Below are 12779 nucleotides of genomic sequence, written 5' to 3' on the forward strand. Positions count from 1 at the left end.
ATGATGGGATGTAAAGTTTTCGTCTGTTCTCTGTCTCACCTCTAATGGGACATGTTAACCAGGAGTAGGTGGGTAAAGTGTTCTGATGATTTTCGGGGAAATAATTAACTTGTAAAGACCAAAAAGACAATCAGGACCTTACTTTTTCCATCTCTTCACAGTGGCCATGTTCTGACACTCCTGCATCCAAAGGACAGCCTGAAACTCAGTTATACATCCAGCACACACCTCAGCATCAATCCATGTTCATCCGTGTTACCCTCCTTGGAGTTTATCTTATGACATGAGAAGGATTTGATAAGAGGAGCAGACAAATGGAGGTTACAGCCATTGACCTTCATAGGTGTGTGACCTCTCCCTGATCTGCTCCCCTGAACAGACAAGCCATGAGACACAGGCCACGTTAGTAAATGAGATCTGACACCTTATAGTCCTGACATTTAATACTGCAGGTATGGATCTGTGGCCCAGTAAAGTAGAGGGGCATCACTTCTGGTTCTAGAGGGCAGTTGGAGTGTCTACTGATCTGCTCCAATTCAATCTGTTTCAGATAAATAAATACAAACATTCACCCTGTGTGTTTCTAGCCATGACCCAAATGGAACCAGTCTTACGACAAACTCAGCCTTGTTCACTTCTTTCAGCATCTGTAGTATGGGTGTTCGTGTGTGTGCGCACATTCACTGTACAAAACTATACATTTTTGTAAAATAATTAGGGGTTCAATTGTTCCTTTAACAAAGTCTACTAATCCATTAGGATAAAGAAGCTTGATCACAAGCCATAACACGAACCACATAAATGAGAGTAATAGAGATTCCTGATGATTTGATCAAACTCCTCTATCATGTTTAATTTCATTCACTCAGTTTAAGTGGTTTCAATTCCTGCGATTAATGTGTTGAATGTCTTACAATGAGATGTGATAACAGCTGTTCCTCGGCTCTAAGTAAGTTTGACAAAAAATATCCCCAGGTGTTAATCCATTATGTTTTAATAACAAGTCAACTACAAAACTGACTGACACCACTGTATTCTGGTCGTTATGGAAAGTGCACGGTCACATAAGCAAAATAACATATAAAAGAGTTACAAACAAACAGACTGTACCATGTTTCTTAAAAAGTTCCTCCAGTTGGCTTCAGTATATACTGTATAAATGAGAAGGGTTGAATTTAAACAAGCTGGTCAAATGGATGTGGAGAGTGTTAAATATATCAATTTCTAGATCTGCTTCTGTTACATATGTCAGAGTTTGCGTGTGACTTCTTTCGACCAAAAAGCACCGGCTATCAGCACCTCCCAAGTCATTGAGTCGCCACACAACTGAAAGCCAAACAACATTATTCAGTTTTCCCTCTCATCCAACTGCTCCATTTAGTACATAGTTTTACAGTCTTGTAATCCAGAGAATCAACAAACCACTGAAAGCCAAAATACTGTACCAGTACACCATTCAGCTGTCCAATAGTTCCCCTTGTAGCCGTTTATCTTTAACGTCCCCCAGTCGTCCCCTAGTAACTGTTAACTACACAGCTTGGTTGTCTCGTATTCCAGAGAGTTGGGCAGGCGGTTGCTGAAGGCCTGCAGTGAGGCATGTATGCGGACCACCTCGCTGGCGGTCAGTTTGAGCCGGTGTCTGAGCAGACAGGAGAACAGGTCCAGTCTCTGCTGACCTGGAGGGGACAGTCGGTTGACCCGGTCCCTGATCTCCAGCAGCTGCAGCAAGGCCGTGTCCTGGGAACCCTGGGTGTGCGGGTAGTCCAGCTGCAGGATCAGGTCGCGGATCGCTTCTGGGTCAAAGTGCATACTGTAGCCAAACACCTGGATGCTGTTGATCTTCATGTAGCCCAGATTCCGAGAAGAATCCAGCATTTCTAATGGCTCATAGTAGAGGCTGTCGTTCAATGCCCCTGCCGGGCCTCCACCGCCTTGCGTCTTTATCCGGCTCCGCAGGTAGATGTGGATAGTCTCGAAGAAGGTCTTCCACTTGTTGCCCAGCGTCAGGGTCCAGTTAAAGCACTCCAGGGGCAGGTCCAGTTTGGTGGCTGTCCAGTCTGGGAAGCTGTTCTCACTGACGGGAATGTACCAGCTCTCAGAGTGGCTGCCTCCAAAGGGGTTGATGTAGAGGGTGAGGACGGGCTCCAGGGTGCTGTTCTTGGTCAGGCAGATCTGGAGAGACACGCCCAGCAGCATGTGGACCAGGTTGGACTTGTACTTGTTGCTCTTCAGAGTCAGCAGCATCCTCTTCCTCCAGGACGGGTCGAACCAGCTGTTCAGACGCATGTCATTACTGATGAAGATGGCGTGGACCTGGATGGACATATTCATGGTTGTTTAAGTTGTTAGGACAATATGTCTATCTACTTTCTCAAGATCGTACGGAATATTACAAAACATGCATCCTGTATGCAATAAGGCACTAAAGTAATACTGCAAAATATTTGACAAAGCAATTTACTTTATGTCCTGAAAACGAAGTGTTAAGTTTGCTTGTAATCGTTAAGGACTGGGGAATTTTTCAGGATAAAAAAGAAACAGAATGGAGCTGAGCACAGGAAAAATTCTAGAGGAAAACCTGGTCTTCGTTCTACCAGACATTGGAATACAAATGTACCTTTCAGCAGGACAATAACCTAAAACACAAGGCCAAATCTACAACGGAGTTGCTTACCAAGAAGACAGTGAATTTTCCTGAGTGGCCGAGTTATTGTATTGAGTTAACTCTACTTGAAAGTCTATGACAAGACCTGAAAATGGTTGTCTAGCAATAAACAACAACTCATTTGACAAAGCTTGAAGAATGTTGAAAACAATAATGGGCAAATTCTGCACAATCCAGGTGTGGAAAGCTCTTAGAGACTTACCCAGAAAGACTCACAGCTGTAATCACTCTCAAAGGTGCTTCTACAAAGTATTAACTCGGGGGTGTGAATATTTATGTAAATTAGATATTTCTGTTTTTCATTTTCAATACATTTGCAAAATTTTTTTTTTACATGTTTCACTTTGTCATTATGGGGTATTGTGTGTAGATGTGCGCGAAACATTAATTTAATAAATTCAGGCTGTAACAACAAAATGTGGAATAAGTCAAGGGGTATAAATACTTTCTGAAGGCATTGTATTTACCTCCAGCCTACGGTCAGCCCTCTGTAGCAGGTATCTCAGCTCCAGGTCCTGTAGGTCTGTCTCAAAGCCCAGGTAGTTCTCTGTAGAGTCAGCCACCATGGGTCTGCAGACCCCCTGGGTTAGGCCGTATCCAGGGTTGCAGCTTCCACAGCGGGTGTGGTTGTCTAGGGCGCAGGCTGCGCAGGCGGGGCCCTCTCCGATGGCACATGGCGGGGACAGCTGGCAAGGGCTGTGCTCGTAGCTGCAGGTACAGCTGTGGAGCTCTTCAGAGAACGAACCCAGCTGGTTGTTCTCAGAACAGTAGAGGAGAGACTGGAAGTGGCTCAGCCAGTAGGACTGGGGCCTGGGACGGAGACGGAGAGACACAATGGAATATAACATAGGATGGCAATACAGTAGGTGAATGTAAATGGATGTGAATTTAATTGGTTTATTGTATAAATAAAAAAAATCTGAGTAATTGTACTTAGTAACAGTTACTCCTACTAGGAACTAATAATGCATGTTTGAGTATACCATTAATGCATTCTGCAATATTTTTTGTTTGTAGTATTGTAAAAAATCTTTACAAAGAGACAAACATATTGCTTCATCTGTGAAATAGACATGCAGAAAGTAAAACTGCATAATTTGGACTAATGGTCAAAGTTTGAGCACAAAGGCTGCGATCGCACAACTAGCCCAATTATGATATTTTTTCCAGTAATTGGTCTTTTGACCAATCACATCAGATTTTTTCACATCAGATTTTTTTCAGAGCTGATCTGATTTGTCAAAAGACCAATTAGTGAAACAAATATCAAAATTGGGCTGCCTGTCTGAACACAAAGTGTAGTTTAAACCAATTCCGAAGTCGTATTATTACTCGCTGTATAAAACTGAGCCGCCGTCTTCCTGCAGATTATTACTTCATAATTGTCAGCAGTGGAACTGGCCCCTGGAAGTTATATCAATCACGCATCTCTCGTCTGTGTGAAGCACTGCGAACTAAAGGGATGTAGGGGAGCCTCCCAGTCAAAATGACCAACATTCCACTCCCTCTCTCCACAGTCTATAGTCACAAAATAAGTATAGTGCTTTACATTTTCCTCACAGCGGCAGTAATAACGTAGATAAACACTGCTTGGCTTGCTTCCTGTTTCTCCCACTCACACAGGGGGAGATGGAGAGGATTGCTATCAGCTTCCTGGATGGGTGATTAAAGTGTAATTGGGGCTCAGTGGTAAGAGGTGTAATGTGGAAGCAGAGTGGGACTCTCACAGTTCTCTGGGTAGACGGATGTGAGGCTGCCTCTGACACCTCTTGCTGAGGCTGAAGAGCTTGAACACCACTCTCTGGGCTCGTCTGAAGAGCACACTCATGCTGTTCTCCAGCTGCTCGTACCGCCACTGGAACACGCCGTCCAACAACCACAGGTGCTGGATTGTCGTCACGTTCAGGAAGAAGTTCTGCGGGAGCCTCGTCAGGAAGGTCTTGAACTCATCTGGCAGAAAGAGAGTGAAAATTAAAAGGTGATTGTTTTGAAATTAACATGCCATGAATATGGCCAGGTGAATAGGGATCTAGTGCTGCCGTAGCATGGGGGAACCGTGCTCCATCACTTTTCAATTTGAGAATACATGGAGTTGGTAACGTAAAAAAAGTATTCTGGTTAATTCTAAATAAATAATATGTAACACCCCAAAAATTCCATGAAAACAAAAGAATGACAAACTAAATATATATGTAGGCTATAGCAGCCTACAGGTAGGAAAATTGTGGTTTCTTCCCTGTACTCTCTCTGGAGGTGGCGCAAATGATGAATAACTATAGGCGTGTGTGCAGAGGCCCAACGGTCAGAGGCTTGACAACTTTGAGCAGGCCAAATCCACAATGACAAGAACAGCCACAGACAGAAAACTCTACCAGGGGTTGCTAAAACATTTGTCCTCAAAACATTGTGTTATGGACTTGGGGCTCATGTACAACTCACTTGAACTCGCCCTACAGTCCATGTGCTTAGCTTACAGAAATGCACCACCTCAATTGCGTATGCAGACAAACTCATCCACTGCATGAACCTTATCACATCAACAAGATCTAGGATCCAAATTCACAGCATGTCTGCCCTGATGTTCGTAAAACTCCACAGACCCCCTCCTGTGCAATGGAACCCAGAACGACCACTTGGTTATGGTGCTGTCCTTTCAGCACCATGATTCAAAGGCGCTCAAATCGCTTAAAGTAACCTTAATCAAGATCTGTTGCCTACGCCTAATAGTCCTTCTCATCACTTATGATTATTATCACTTCTCACAATAGTGTTCATTTAGTAGCCTAAAGTTAGATAAAAGCTGAATCAATGTCTCGCAAGATCACACAATGATGAATTAGTATTTTACATAGCCTAGCAGAACCGAATATGATAGCATACTGTAGCATAGACACCTACAGTATAATATGTTACACCAAAAACACCTCCTCAGTCATTTCTAATCTGAGGCTGAGGAGTCACATTTCTTCTCCCTCATGTGGCTAAAACTCTACAGCGTGCGCAATTAGGCAGTATATATGCTTTGATTGAAACAAAATAGGCCGTCAAGAAAGGCTACCCACTAGGCACAGACTTCCAGTCAACGTCTATTCCACTTTGGATCTACGTCATTAAATTGAAATGACATGGAAACAAAGTTGATTCAACCAGTGTGTGCCCAGTGGGTAATAGGATCCAAAAAGGGTTCTCCTTTGGGGATGGCCAAAGAACCCTTTTGGAAAAATGTTTTCTGTATGTTTGAAAAGAAAGAGCATAAGATCACTTCATGCATGTTGCCACATTCCTCAAGGCTAAAGGAGAACAATGTCATTGGTTCCAGTACTGCCATGCTCCATGTTTCCTGGTTTATTTTCTTCCTGCTGGCATCCCATTCCGCTGAACGTTGAAACGTCTTTGATATCCTTTACCGAAGGACACGTTTACGACCTCACCGGAGAAACTCTTTATTCCTGGCACTCGCCTGCACTCTCCTCTCCTCCCTGCTCTTAAAACATCAACTTTGAAAGTAATTGCACTTATTGATATTTCACAAACCAAAAATATTTGAAGAAAAAAAAAGGCCCATCCATTCGGAATTCACCTCAGAAATAGTGGCCAGTACAGGGTGACCTAGAGAGGCAATAATATCCCAACCTTATGCTAAGTGCTCTCATTCATACGTTGTTACTACACCGAGGTGAAAATGCTAGAATGGTAATAAATGTGTTTCATGGATGATTAATCTGCTCGAGACATATTGTAAACTACCTATGAAAGAATTATCCAATCCTATCAGGTTGTGATTTGCTGTACACAGACCATGTGCCAAGTCCCCCATGTTTCACTGACTCATTACAGTTTACACTGTAAATCATAATGTCTGGGGTACACACCAAGGAACGGCCCTCCACCTTTAATTGCGTGGCATATGATAAAACACTTTTAGTCAGCTCACATAGTTTTAAAATTCATATGTGGACAATCAACTGCATGCACAACGACTAAGTTTAGAGCTAAGCTAGCTGAAGACTTTTCGTAAATGCTGCATGACAACTGAGTGGCACTGGACACTTCATATATCAAATTAAAAGTTTAATCGTTTCAGCATCTAAAGATCAAAGACGATCCAAAACGTTTATCTTCACCTGAGTCCTCAAACTCCTTGTAAAGTGTCCCCCATGTCTCAGTGATCCTCTGCAGGCTGTCCTCCATGGCTTGGATGTCCATGTAGGGACAGTTGCATTCTGGGAACTTGGGGTCACACTTGCACCAGCAGTCATTGTCCTTACAGATGAAGCCCCCTTCCACGTTACACGCGATGTAGCTGAGAGCAGCCTGGACAAAACTGTCCCGCAGGTAGTCTGGCAGGATAACCTGTAGGCCTGTAAAACAACACAACATAGCCAGGATGTAAAACCACCATTAAGGTGTACTGTTATGATACTGTATAAGAGGACAACAATTTGTGATCTATAGTGAGTGAATTGCAAGACAGTGCAAGTGTAGTTGTTAGCCTTGGTATACTAACAATGTAAGAGCATACCAATAACTGTATTTTACTCTATACAATCGTTGTAATGGGATGTGTGGATCTCTTTGAAGATGCTATTGTATGGGAATTTATGATAGGATGTGCTATAAACCATATTTCATATTTTTTTGGTTGCTTTTTTGTGGTTGATTCCAAAGCACTGGTGTGGAGCGTGACAATGGTGTACAGGATTTGCATTCTAGGAATACGTAATCAAAAATATATATAATACAGACCTTGCAAGTGGACTTTGTTTTCCGGACTCTGAACCAGAACAGAGCTGACAGAATCAAGGTTGTCATAGTTACTGCATCCGAGAGGGCCTGTCCGGGTCTCCGTTACCTAGGCAACAACAAACATACAAAGCTTTTAATACACATTCCTTATAACATCACAGCAACATTTGTATGCTTTGCCGTACTATTACATCAGTATGCCCAAATGAAATATCCAACAAAAAATATGGAGGAAAAAAAGCCACTACTTCTACAGTACTTATGTGACAAAGGAAACACTTCTGAGAGAGGTTGCTCTCTGCTGGGAAAATGCAATGAAGTGATGAGAATGTGAGTTCCCCGGTGAGATGAGTGTTCAGCCATGGTTTACCGCTTCTTGTGCCCCTTCTTCCTGTGCCCCTATAGCCAAGCCCCTATTACACACATTACACAGGCCCCTTAATAACCATCACCCACAGCTCTGAGTAGATACTGAATCACAGCTAGCAGAGAGACACTGAACATTGCACAGTGGTAGAGCACATTTACAGTACGCCTTCTCCTCTCCTCTGCTCTCCTTCTCCTTCCTTCCACCCACAGACGACACTGAATTGATTACATGCATTCCTTCATTACATGCATTCTTATGCACCCACAGAGAAAATGGCAGCGTTGCTGTTCTTATTCTCTCCCACTCAAAGAAAAGAGAAACATCAGAGTGGTGTTGAAGGAGGGCCTCTAACAACTCAGCCATGGCAGGTCTTTTCTGTCGTATTGACTGAGACATCTCCCCTGACCTTTTCATGGCAAAACATATCTGCCAGACCTGATCATCCTTTCTCCCTCATTTGCAACATGAGATATCTTTTCTCTTTCTGTTTGAGGTTATGGTGGAGAGCACCTAACTGATTGCAATTTTTCTCCCTTTGTAGTAGAGGGACAGCGTTGTCAGCCCAGAGACATGACCAGGTTTGGCCTGTCACAGGACAGTTGGTGGCAGAGAGACAGATTGATGTGGCGAGAAAACAAGGGCAGTCCATCAGTTACACAATCAAACACAATCCCAGAGTGCTGACAGAGAGAAAAACTAGAGAGAGACCCGATGATAATAGTATATACAGGGTAACTTCTGGAGCTATTAAATCAAACCTTGAACCCAGCAAAACCTGGGTGTCTAGGAAAATGAATAGAATATGCTAATCAGAGAAAGGGGAGAATCTGTGTGGAATGAATTTGCCATTATTATTTACAGCACATTGTAAATCACAAATTTCCTTCATATGGGATTTTACTGCTGATAAGACTGTAGAAATGAGGAACAACGTTTTGGGACACTTGAATATTTAATCTATTAAGAGCATTACTTGAAATGACATATATGATAGCCCATATGGCATAATGCTGACTGATGAGCACGGCAATCCATTTACTCTATGGATAGCAGCTGCTTTTTATTGCAGATACATTCTGGTATATTACTAGATGCTTAATGCACATTATTGGTGAGCTGTATCTCTGTGTTGCTGCTGGAGGTGTTTCACATGTAGCACAGAGGGGCTGTATTCCAGTACAGTCTGCTGAGCTTATTTTTCTCTTTCTCTGCTTTTCTTCATGACCACTAGAGGGTAAGGAGATAGATAGGTCTATGATACAGTAGCTTGATGAAGCAAAGATGAGGAAGACATGAGGAAAGGTAGTTATTTAAATGATGTGGTAAGCACCTTTACAATTGCCCAAGACTTACAGGCAAGTGCAGGGGCAGGACTTTAGACTGAAAATGCTAGGTACAGATTGTAGCTTTAAGACTGCTGGGATACAGTGCACCTGTGACAAAAAAGACAGCAATCGATTGAGTAGCAGGGCGGAAACATAAAAAATTCAATGCTGCCATAATGGTAACATAATGCAATACTGTTCTGAGTGGAAATAAATATGAATCCTCACGGTGTTGTGAGAGCCCCGCTGCCGAGAAACGTTTTCTCATTGTTCATCATTCTGCAGACACACTGCCAACCATGGTCTGGGTCAGGTGGGGATATCACCATTGATTTAGTCAGGGAAATTGTCAATCATTCCCTCTGCTCAACCTCGCTGCCGCTCTGCTCTCACCTAACACTCTGAACTAATCTCTGCCTTTGAAAAATGAAATCCGGCGCTCACACATACATACACACTACTAAAGTTACTCCCAACAGAACAGACAAAGCAGCGCGTCTTGCTATATGAGGAGTGACTACCTCTGCTGTGATACAAAATGTCTGACCTCCCAACAAGCTCTATGGTTGAGGTAGTAGAGCGCTTTGATAGTAGTTATTCATAGTTTGCTCTGTCAGAAACAGCTGTGACTGTCACTATATAGCAACATGAAGGATAGGGAAGGTTTTTCTTTCCTATTTTCAAAATGTGTATGCACATTTTCGGGTGTAGGGTAAGAAACATTTCAAAATAAATGAATATACAGTGCATTCGGAAAGTATTCAGACCACTTCCTTTCCCAAATTTTGTTACGTTACAGCCTTATTCTAAAATGTATACAATATGTTTTTTCCCCCTCATCAATCTGCACCCAATATCCAATAACGAAAAAGCAAAACCAGGTTTTTAGAAATATTAGCAAATTCATAAAAAATAAAAGATACCTTATTTACATATGTATTCAGACCCTTTGCTATGAGACTCGAAATTGGTGGATCATGTTTCCATTGATCATCCTTGAAATGTTTCTACAACTTGATTGGAGTCTACCTGTGGTAAATTAAATTGATTGGACATGATTTGGAAAAGGCACACACGTGTCTATATAAGGTGCCACAGTCAACAGTGCATGTTAGAGCAAAAACCAAGCCATGATGTTGAAGGAATTGTCCGTAGAGCTCAGAGACAGGATTGTATCGAGGCACAGATCTGGAGAAGGGTGTCAAATAATGTCTGCAGAATTGAAGGTCCCCAAGAACACAGTGGCCTCCATCATTCTTAAATGGAAGAAGTTTGGAACCACCAAGACTCTTCCTAGAGCTGGCCACCTTGCCAAACTGAGCAATTGGGGGAGAAGGGCCTTGGTTAGAGATGTGCCCAAGAACCCAATGGTCACTCTGACAGAGCTCCAGAGTTCCTCTGTGGAGATGGGAGAACCTTCCAGAAGGACAACCATCTCTGCAGCACTCCACCAAGCAGGCCTTTATGGTAGAGTGGCCAGATGGAAGCCACTTCTCAGTAAAAAGGCACATGACAGCCTGCTTGGAGATTGCCAAAAGCCACGTAAAATACTCTCAGACCATGAGAAGCAAGATTCTCTGGTCTAATGAAACCAAGATTCAACTCTTCAGCCTGAATGCCAAGCATCACGTCTGGAAGAAACCTGTCACCATCCCTACGGTGAAGCATGGTGGTGGCAGCATCATGCTGTGGGGATGTTTTTCAGCGGCAGAGACTGGGAGACTAGTCAGTATCAAGGGAAAGATGAACGGAGCAAAGTACAGAAAGATCCTCGATAAAAACCTGCCCCAGAGCACTCAGGATGTAAGACTACGGCAAAGGTTCACCTTCCAACAGGACAACGACCCTAAGCACACAGCCAAGACAACGCAGGAGTGGCATCAGGACAAGTCTCTAAATGTCCTTGAGTGTCCCATCTATAGCCAGGCTTTGAACCTGAACATCTCTGGAGAGACCTGAAAATAGCTGTGCAGTGATGCTCCCCATCCAACCTGACAGAGCTTGAGAGGATCTGCAGAGAAGAATGGGAGAAACTCCCCAAATACAGGTGTGCCAATCTTATAGTGTCATACCCAAGAAGACTTGAGGCTGTAATCTCTGTCAAAGGTGCTTCAATAAAGTACTGAATAAAGGGTCTGAATACTTGTAAATCAGTACAATGGCACCGGAGGGGATGGCTTTCGATTCACGGGCTCCAAACCAACTGTGCTATTTTTTCCCCTGCATTGTTGAAAAGCGTGCCCAGAGTAAACTGCCTGCTATTCTGGCCCAGATCCTAGGATATGCATATTATTAGTAGATTTGGATAGAAAACAGTCTGAAGTTTCTAAAATTGTTTGAATGACGTATGTGAGTATAACAGAACTCATATGGCAGGCAAAAACCTGAGACAAAATCCACCAGGAAGTGGGAATTCTGAGGTTTGTAGGTTTTCAACTATTTGCTTATCCAAGATACAGTGGAAATGGGGTCATGTTGCACTTCATAAGGCTTCCACTAGATGTCAACAGTCTTTAGAACCTTGTTTGATGCTTCTACTGTGAAGTGGGGGCGAATGAGAGGAGATTGAGTAAGGTCTCTCCCAGAGTGCCACGAGTTGAACATGTGCTGACCATGCGCGTTCATGTGAGAGTTAGCTGCGTTACATCGCATTTCTGAAGACAAAGGAATTCTCCGATTGGAACATTATTGAAGATTCATGTTAAAAACATCCTAAAGATTGATTCTATACATCGTTTGACATGTTTCTACGGACTGTAACGGAACTTTTTGGACTTTTCGTCCGTACTTTCCGCTGGACTCGTGAGTTTAGATTGTGTACTGAACGCGCGAACAACAAGGAAGAACTTGAACATAAATGGACATTATCGAACAAAACTCACATTTATTGTGGAACTGGGATTCCTGGGAGTGCATTCTGATGAAGATCATCAAAGGTAAGGGAATGTTTATAATGTTATTTCTGACTTCTGTTGACTGCAGAATATGGCGGTCATCTCTTTGGGTTGATTTGTCGTCTGAGCGCTGTACTCAGATTATTGCATGGTTTGCTTTTTCCGTAAAGTTTAAAAAAAATCTGACATAGCGGTTGCATTAAGGAGAAGTGGATCTAAAATTCCATGCATAACAGTTGTATCGTTTAGCAATGTTTATTATAAGTATTTCTGTAAATTGATGTGGCTCTCTGCAAAATCACCGGATGTTTTGGAACTACTGAACATAACGCGCCAATGTAAACTCAGATTTTTGGATATAAATTTGAACTTTACCCGAAGAAAACATACATGTATTGTGTAACATGAAGTCCTATGAGTGTCATCTGATGAAGATCATCAAAGGTTAGTGATTAATTTGATCTATATTTCTGCTTTTTGTGACTCCTCTCTTTGGCTGGAAAAATGGCTGTGTTTTTCTCTGACTTGGCTCTGACCTAACATAATCGTTTCGTTTGCTATCGTCGTAAAGCCTTTTTGAAATCGGACACTGTGGCTGGATTTACAACAAGTGTATCTTTAAAATTGTGTAAAATACATGTATGTTTGAGGAATTTTAATTATGGGATTTCTGTTGTTTTGAATTTGGTGCACTGCAGTTTCACTGGCTGTTGACGAGGTGAGACGCTACCGTCCCACATACCCTAGAGGACAACAGGTTAAGGACAACAAATTCAAGG

At 42.6% G+C, this 12779-nt stretch overlaps 1 protein-coding gene across 1 annotated transcript in view; it reads right to left on the reverse strand.

Annotated features, from left to right (window-relative positions):
• Positions 1-971: 971 nt before the first annotated feature.
• LOC139578609 (BMP/retinoic acid-inducible neural-specific protein 3-like) overlaps positions 972-12779 on the reverse strand; it is a 71994-nt gene continuing 60186 nt past the window's right edge. The window contains exons 5-9 of the mRNA XM_071406452.1: positions 7412-7517; positions 6790-7026; positions 4393-4615; positions 3133-3475; positions 972-2313 (exon numbers count right to left, since the gene is read on the reverse strand). Of these exons, the coding sequence (XP_071262553.1) occupies positions 1525-2313; positions 3133-3475; positions 4393-4615; positions 6790-7026; positions 7412-7517 (1698 nt within the window). The 3' untranslated portion in view covers positions 972-1524. The remainder of the gene's footprint in view (positions 2314-3132; positions 3476-4392; positions 4616-6789; positions 7027-7411; positions 7518-12779) is intronic.

This window comes from Salvelinus alpinus, chromosome 6, assembly GCF_045679555.1.
Source record: "Salvelinus alpinus chromosome 6, SLU_Salpinus.1, whole genome shotgun sequence".
Lineage (NCBI taxonomy): Eukaryota > Metazoa > Chordata > Actinopteri > Salmoniformes > Salmonidae > Salvelinus > Salvelinus alpinus.